Source organism: Carcharhinus amblyrhynchos, chromosome 2 (genome assembly GCF_965287045.1).
Source record: "Carcharhinus amblyrhynchos chromosome 2, sCarAmb.v2.hapA, whole genome shotgun sequence".
NCBI lineage: Eukaryota > Metazoa > Chordata > Chondrichthyes > Carcharhiniformes > Carcharhinidae > Carcharhinus > Carcharhinus amblyrhynchos.
Genome location: NC_137325.1, coordinates 111,908,231 through 111,917,269, shown reverse-complemented (window position 1 = coordinate 111,917,269; position 9,039 = coordinate 111,908,231). Strand labels below are relative to the sequence as shown.

Sequence of the window (9,039 nt, the reverse complement as noted above, 5' to 3'; positions counted from 1 at the left end):
CCACCCCACCCCCCCCTCCCCTCCACCCCCCACCATTTAACAACAGCGTGGTTTTCAGGTGCTAAAAGGGAAAGGGGTCGATCAGTCAATGGCACTTTACACCGCTGTACAAATTAGAAACGGTTTTCGAGCAGGATGTCAGCAGTATATGAAGCTACAGTTCCATATTACCATTATTGACATACATCCGGCAATAGCTTTCGGCAATGGGGCGATAAATCTGTACTAACCTGAACTATTTGATTTTTCGGAGTTAATTTTATTGGAGAAATAACACAGCTGAGAGAGTCCACTGTACTCAACCTGACGAGCAATCGTGGTGAATAATTATAGTCATATTTTTAAAACACAACAAGCTGGCTCTTAGTCATGACTCCCATTTATAATGATTCCCGACCCAAGCCTTTCATTACAGATCCAAGTCACTGGGTTTATTGCTGCCCCACAATGAGTTTCAGAAGGTTGAAAACAGAATTTAATTTTGCAAAGCACAGAATATAAAAGAGTCCTTCTGTGGCCAGTGAAATCCGGCTTCACAAAACGTGGATTAAAACCCACAGCCCCACCAACCATTCCCATAATTTACAATTCTTTTCTGCAAATACACCAGATGGAATGTAGCGCGAGCCGCCATGAAAACCGGATGCACTGACACACAAACTTTATATTTTTCAAAACATATTCTTAAGGGATGCTCCTTATATTTATTCAAATGATTACTGGATTTCCCATTAGTTTGTTTTAAAGATAAGAAGAGTTAGAGAGGACCTTAGAGCATAATTTTTAATGTAGCTTAAACCATCTTGGAGATTATTAGCAAAAATTAATAGATATTTCAAGGTTTCAGTAGTTCGGGGGGAGGGGGGGAGGTGCTAAAGTTGTGACCAGGTTGAAATAATATCCACAGTGCTTCTCAAAGAGCAGGTTGATAATTCTCTACTCTTTCCAACAATGCATCCGAGTATCCAGGAGAGTAATACCTGCAAAAAAATTAAATATTTTCAGTTAAATATGACTGGAGATTGCCCGCTTGAAATTATATTGCTATACAATGAAGAATTGTTTCTCTATCCATGTAACATCTTCCAGAAGTATAACCTGATAAAAACATTTGTGTCCCTCCAATTCTGGCCTCTTATGCATCCTTGATTTCCTTCCCCCAATTTTTTGAGGGCCAGACCTTCAGTTCTCTAGGCTAGAAGCTCTGGAATGCCTTCTTTAAACTACTCTGTTTCCTCTCCTTCAAGACAATCCTTAAAATCCACTTCTTTGCATAAGCATTTGGTTACTTGTTCCAATAACATTTTATGTAGCTCAATGTCCAACATTGTCTGAAAAAAGCTCTTTGGGGTGTTTCATTGCATTAAAGTTGCTTTTTTTAAAAAAAAACACATAATACAATTGTACAGAGAAAACTGCCCAAAATATTACTTAGTTACTAGTCCTGACAATATTTCAAACATTTCAAGCACACGGGGCAGCACAGTGGCACAGTGGTTAGCACGGCTGCCTCACAGCTCCAGGGTGACTGTGTGGAGTTTTCACATTCTTCTCGTGTCTGCGTGGATTTCCTCTGAGTGCTCTGTTTTCCTCCGACACTCTAAAGATGTGCAAGTTAGGTGGACTTGCTATGTTAAATTGCTCCTTAGTGTCCTACTGATATATCAACCATGGTAAATGCGTGGGGTTACAAAGGTAGGGCAGGGGAGGGGGCCTGGGTAAGATACTCTGTCAGAGAGTTGGTGCAAATTCGATGGGTCAAATGGCCTCTTCTGCACTGTAGGGATTCCATGATTCACTCACTAAAGTCCAGTAAATGACACCTTTTTTGATTTGATTTGATTTATTATTGTCACGTGTTAACATACAGTGAAAAGTATTGTTTCTTGTGTGCTATACAGACAAAATATACCGTTCATAGAGAAGGAAACAAGAGAGTGCAGAATGTAGTGTTACAGTCATAGCTAAGATGTAGAGAAAGATCAACTTAATGCAAGGTAAGTCGTTCTTGAGTCAGTTAATATGTGACCTCAGACTTTTGTATCTTTTTCCTGAAGGAAGAAGGTGACACCTATGACACCGGTTCAGAATGATTCAATTAAAAAAAGTTGGGGCAGAACAACAATATAGCAATAATAATGGCAATATATTACCATCATCATTGCATTAAGAACAGATGCTAGTTTCACCTGCATAATGCCACTTTTGATGCTCAGGGTATTCTCTGTCTGTAAAATGCAAAGTGGTCCAGAGCGAATATGCCTTTTTTGGGAAATGTAGGATAGTTTTGCTATCAGTCTTTCAGCTGACAGTGAAGTAGTAAGAGGACTAGAGAAGCAGAATCAGAAGAAGACTGATGACATTACACATTGAAATAATGTGTTGCAGAGCCATAGGACACAGATTCCTGTTATTTATTCTCTTCATAGTGAGCTCCCAATCTTCGATCTATATGTACTGGGTAGGAAAAATGAAATGGGAAGAGGAAAAATGAACCAATGTGGTTGAAGTGTAGATCAGCTCTGATCTAATTAAATGTCAGAATGTGCCCAGTGAACTGAATGGTTAAGTACTGTTCCTAATATGCTCATCTTCCTAAATGAGGATTTTGTTCTTCAGAGTTATCTATTAGTTTTGTATTGTACTAAGTGCTCCTTTGGATACCTCCTATTGTTTTTCTGTGTGTTTACCTGTAAATAGTTCAACCCAGCTTAACATGTCTGGCTTATATCTCCTTCCTTTTAAATCAGTTTTACTTGAGTTTAAAATCTTGGCTTCTGTGTGATTTTTCTCTTTCTCATACTTGAGATGGGGAGTTGGCTAGCTCAATTGGCTAGACAGCTGGTTTGTGATGCAAAGTGATGCCAACAGTGCAGTTTCAATTCCCATACTGGCTGAGGTTATTCATGAAGGGCCACCTTCTCAAACTTGCCCCTTGCCTTGAGGTGTCCTCAGGTTAAATCATCACCAGTCATGTCTCCCCCTCAAAGCGGGAAAGCAGCCTATAGTTATCTAGGACTATGGTGACTTTTACGTTATGTGAGACCTAATTCAATCACATTACGGTCACTGTTTGCAAGACGTTCCTTTACTGTCAGAGTAAATATTGAACATATATCCTCATTCCTTCATTTCATGGCATCAAAATTGCAGAACTCCCTGCCTAACAGGTCTGTGAAAGTACCTTCATCAAAAACATCTCAGTGGTTCAAGTAAAAAGCCTTCTTACCACCTTCCAAAGGACAACTTGATATGTATAATCAGTGCTGACCTTCATAATGGCGCCCATATCCCAAAAGTGAATAAGCAAAAAGATCCTGGCTCATGTTTCATTCCTAAATATAGTACAGCCTATTTCCTTGTTGATTCACAATGTATCAGAGAAGTGTCTTCCTCTCTATAAATTCATTGTGTTCACAATTTGAGTTGTTCTGTATCTCAAAGTCTCTGTGAAAATTAATAACTGACATTATGCCTATTCTACCTGTGCTATATGTCTTTTTCTGATCTCTGTACTTATACTATGTGGTTCTATATCACTACTGACAGGAGGTCTGAAGTTAATTCCCACCAGAGTCTTGCATTATTTGCTGTTCATTAATTCTATCCATCGTGTACCACTGTTTTCTCATTTTTACTGATACGCTGGGCTGGGTTTTGGAATGGCAATAAAGGCGGGAAAAGAGGCAGCTGTGCCTGTAATTTCCTGCTGGCAGACATGTTGGTTTGCCAGCATGTTCCTGCCTTGGAGCCATTTTCAAGGACTATGACTTGAGGGAATGGCAGCTACCAGCCTACAAACAGCAGGTAGCCAATTAGGCACTTTAAAAGGCCTCTTATTGGCCCTGTAGCCTCAGGAGACTGACGCCTTCCTTAATTAGGTAAGGCTTCTGGGAGCAGCCACTTATTTGGCAGCCTCCTTGAAAATTGCTTCCAGGGACTTGTCATCAGCAGGTCTGGGTTCCTGACCTGAAATTCAGCCTAGTGTTGGAATCTGGAACAAAAGTCCAGACCACCTTTCTCTCTAAAAGGAAAATGTGTCAAATCTGATGAATGTCGCTTGAAACCCATACTCAGTTAGGACCAAAAATACAAATCTAGGATCACCGATTACACAGTTTACAAGTGAAAACCATTGCAGATGTTGGAAATTTCAGTCACTATGGCACAGAAAGTGGCCAGTCGGCCCATTGAGTCCATGCCTGTTCTCTGTAGAGCAGCTGAGTCAGTCCCAATTATCCCACTCTATCCCTGTAGCCTTACTGTAAATTGAAGTGCCCATCCAATTTTTCTTTGAAATAATGCATTGTCTCCTCTTCCGCCACCCTGGTATAGAGTGTTTCAGGTCATTACCACCGGTGTGTAAAACAATCTCTCCCATATTCCCTTCTAAACCTTAAATCTGCATCCCCAGTCCTTGTACAATCAGCAAATGCAAACTCTTCTTTTAAATTTACTTTATCTAAATCTGTCATTATCTTATGCACCTCTATTAAACCTTCCTTTAACACACTTTGCTTCAAGGGAATTCCAGCATCACAAATCCATCCTTGTAGTTAAAATTCCTCATTTCTGGAACCATAGTGCTAAATCTCCTCTTTACTCTCTTAAGGACCCTCACATCTTTTTTCAAGTGTGGCAACCAGAACAGGATACAAAACTAGTTGTGGTTGAAACAGAGCTTTGTGCCGTTTGGCATAATCTTTGTACTCAATGCCTCTCTTTATAAAACTGAAGGTCCCATATGCTTTGCTAACTGCTCTCCTGCACTCATAAAATCACAGAATCACTAAAATACAGAAGAAGGCCATTTGGCCCATTGAGTCTGCACCGGCTCTTCAATAGAGCATCTTACCCAGACCCTATTCCTGTAACCCCATATATTTACCCCACTAATTCCCCTCACCTACAGATTTTGGGACACTAAGGAGCAATTTAGCATGGCTAATCAACCTGACACGCACATCTTTGGACTATGGGAGGAAATCGGAGCACTCGGAGGAAACCCACACAAATACCGAGAGAATGCGCAAACTCCACACGATACGATACTCCACGCCCAAGGTCAAAATTGAACCCAGGTCCCTGGCACTGTAAGGCAACAATGTTAACCACTGTGCCATCGTGCCACCCCTCAGTACATCTTGTCATCTTCAAATATCTGCATTCATGAGCCCTCAGGTTCCAAATCTGGAACTGTTTGGAAAATTTTGAAATTTTATTTTTTATTTCAGTATCCAAGTCACTTATGCATGTAAAAAAGCAACAGTTCTAGCACTGACCCTTGGGGAACACTTGTGTTTACAATTCTCCAGTCTGAAAAACAGCCACTTGCCATGACTTGCTGTTTTTTGTCCTGAAGCCAATTTTTCATCCAAGTTGGCACTGACCCTCCTATTCATGAGCTTCAATTTTGTTAACCAACCCTTTATGTGGTACTTCATCAAAGCCTTTCTTAAAATCCATATGGACAACATCCATTGCTTTCCCTTCATCAACATTCTCTGTTACTTCATTGAAAAATTCAATTAAATTAGTCAAGCACGATCTGCCTTTTACAAATCCATGCTGGCTCTCATTAATTAACTTTTATTTATTCGTTCATGGGATGTGGGCATTGCTGGGCAGGCCAACATTTCTTGCCCATTCCCAATTGCTTTTAATAAGGTGGTGGTGAGCTCTCTTCTTGAACCACTGCAGTCCATGTGTTGTAGGAACAACATAAGAAGTCTCACAACACCAGGTTAAAGTCCAACAGGTTTATTTGGTAGCCACAGCGCTGTTAGGAAGGGAATTCCAGATTTTTGACCCAGTAAAGGAATAGCAATACAGTTCCATGACAGGATGGTGTGTGACTTGGAGGGGAACTTGCAGTTTGTGGTGTTCTCGTCACTTAAACATCTCCATGTACTTGCTGATTTTATTTTAAACCTTACCTACCATTGATATAAAACTGATTGATCTGTAATTATTAGAAATGTCCTTACACCCTTTAATTGAATAAGGGTACCATTCTCCAATCCTTTGTGATCTCTCTCATATCCAGGAAAGATTGAAAGATTATAGTCAGTCCTGTATTTAGTAACCTTGGATGCAAGCCAGCAGGATCAGGTGACCCTATCCACACTAGACCAGCCTTTCCAATGCATCCTTTCCTTCAATTTTTATCCCATCCATTACTTCTATCATCTCCACATCTACCTTCATTTTTCCAGCATCCTCTTCCTTGGTAAACATCAATACAAGGTACTCTTGTGCTTCTAAACATCTATTATCACCCTCTTTGACCCTAATAGGCTTCAACTCACCTCTTACTACCTGCATTTCACTGACAGTAGGAGGTTTTTGGATTTGCTCTGGTTAACTCTTCACTTTCCCTCTCAACATGTATTTGATCTGGTTCTCACTTGAAGAATTCACCTGAATACATTATATACCCTCTTTTTTTGTTTCATTATATTCTCTATCTCCATTGTCATCCAGGAGCCTTAGCTTTTGTTCTCTTGCCATTCCTTCTTGTTAAAATGTACCTATTGTGTACCGAAAAGAACTTTAAAAATCATCCATTATTACGTTTCAGTTTTTTCTTCAGTTCCATTTCCCCAGGCTAGATCCTATCTCAGCCCCTTGAGGTTAGAATTATAGAATCATAGAATCCCTACAGTGTGAAGGGAGGCCATTTGACCCATCAAGCCTGCACCGGCAACAATCACAACCAGGCCCTATCCCCATAATCTCACATATTTATCCTGCTAATCCACCTGACACTAGGAGCAATTTACCATGGCCAATCAACCTAATCACACATCTTTGGACTGGAGGAGGAGACCTATGCATCCATGGGGAGAATGTGCAAACTCCACACAGATGGTCACCCAAGGCCAGAATTGAACCTGGGTCCCAGGTACTGTGAAGCAGCAGTGCTAACCACTGTGCCATCCCAATTAGACCTCTTCCAATTTAGAACTTCTACATTATAGAAACATAGAAAAACTACAGCACAAACAGGCCTTTCAGCCCACAAGTTGCACCGAACATATCCCTACCTACTAGGCATACCTATAACCCTCTATCTTACTAAGTTCCATGTACTTATCCAAAAGTCTCTTAAAAGACCCTACCGAATCCACCTCCATCACCACTACCGGCAGCCAATTCCATGCACCCACCACCCTATGAGTGAAAAACTTATCCCTGATATCTCCTCTGTACCTACTCCCCAGCACCCTAAACCTGTGTCCTCTTCTGGCAACCATTTCAGCCCTGGGAAAAAGCCTCTGAGAATCCACCCGATTCAACATCTTATACAATCAATATATTATACCTCTCAACATATTATAAACCTCTATCAGGTCATCCCTCATCCTTCGTCTCTCCAAGGAGAAAAGACTGAGTTCTCTCAACCTATCCTCATAAGGCATGCCATCCAATCCAGGCAACAGCCTTGTAAATCTCCTCTGCACCCTCTCTATTGCTTCCACATCCTTTCTGTAATGAGGCGACCAGAACTGAGCACAGTACTCCAAGTGGGGTCTGACCAGGGTCTGATACAGCTGCAGCATTTTCTCCCAACTCCTAAACTCAATTCCTCGATTGATGAATGCCAATACATCATACGCCTTCTTAACCACAGCTTCTACCTGCAAAGCTGCTTTGAGCGTCCTATGAACCCAGACCCCAAGATCCTTCTGATCTTCCACATTGCCATGACTCTTACCCTTAACATTATAATCTGTCATCCTATTTGATCTGCCAAAATGAATCACCACACACTTCTCTGGGTTAAACTCCATCTGCCACTTCTCCGCCCAGTCTTGCATCCTATCAATGTCTCACTGCAACTTCTGACATCCCTCCACACTATCCACAACACCTCCAACCTTTGTGTCATCAGCAAAATTACCAACTCTTCCCTCCACTTCTTCATCCAGGTCATTTATAAAAATCACAAAGAGAAAGGGTCCTAGAACAGATCCCTGGGGCACTCCACTGGTGACCGACCTCCATGCAGAAAAAGACCCATCTACAACCACTCTTTGCCTTCTGTGGGCAAGCCAGTTCTGAATCCACAAAGCAATGTCCCCTTGGATCCCATGCCCCCTCACTTCCTCAATAAGCCGTGCATGGGGCACCTTATCCAATGCCTTGCTGAAGTCTGTATAAACCACATCTACTGCTCTTCCTTTGTCAATGTGTTTAGACACATTCTCAAAAAATACAATCAGGCTCATAAGGCATGATCTGCCTTTGACAAAACCGTGCTGACTGTTCTTGATCATATGATACCTCTCCAAATGTTCATAAATCCTGCCTCTCAGGATCTTCTCCATCAACTTACCAACCACTGAGGTTAGACTCACTGGTCTATAATTTCCTGAGCTATCTCTTTTCCCTTTCTTGAATAAAGGAACCACATCTGCAATCTTCCAATCCTCCGGAACCACTCCTGTCTCCATTGATGACGCAAAGATCATCGCCAGAGGCTCAGCAATCTCTTCCCCCATCTCCCACAGCAACCTCAGGTACATCCCATTCAGTCCCGGCAACTTAAGTAATTTGATGCTTTTCAAAAGCTCCAACATATCCTCTTTCTTAATGTCTTACATGCTCAAGCTTTTCAGTCTGCTGCAAGTCTGCACTACAACCACCAAAATCCTTTCCTACTGTGAATACTAAAGTAAAATATTCATTGAGTACCTCTGTAATTTCTACTGGTTCTATACAAACTTATACTGATTAATTGCTAATCTAAACCTTATACAATGATCACTCTTAGCCAAATGTTCCTCCACAAATACTTGGTCCACTTGGCCCAACACCAGATCCAACAATGCCTCCTTCCTATTTGGACCAAGGTCAAGAAAGTTCTCCTGAGTACATTTCTGAAATTATTTTCCTCTTTACCCTCTATTTTAACATTATCCCCATCAATATTTGTGTAATTAAAGTGCCCCAATACCAACACACTATTGTTCTTGCACATGTCTGTGGTTTCCTTGTTGTTTCGCTCCTCCTTCTGTCTCACTATTTGGAGACCTA

At 41.2% G+C, this 9,039-nt stretch overlaps 1 protein-coding gene across 2 annotated transcripts in view; it reads right to left on the bottom strand.

Annotated features, from left to right (window-relative positions):
• Positions 1 to 404: 404 nt before the first annotated feature.
• The window catches only part of spag6 (sperm associated antigen 6), a 135,501-nt gene continuing 126,866 nt past the window's right edge, over positions 405 to 9,039 (bottom strand). For both annotated transcript variants that reach the window (XM_080211160.1, XM_080211150.1), the window contains exon 11: positions 405 to 980. In XM_080211160.1, coding sequence (XP_080067286.1) covers positions 914 to 980 — 67 coding nt within the window. In that variant the 3' untranslated portion in view covers positions 405 to 913. The remainder of the gene's footprint in view (positions 981 to 9,039) is intronic.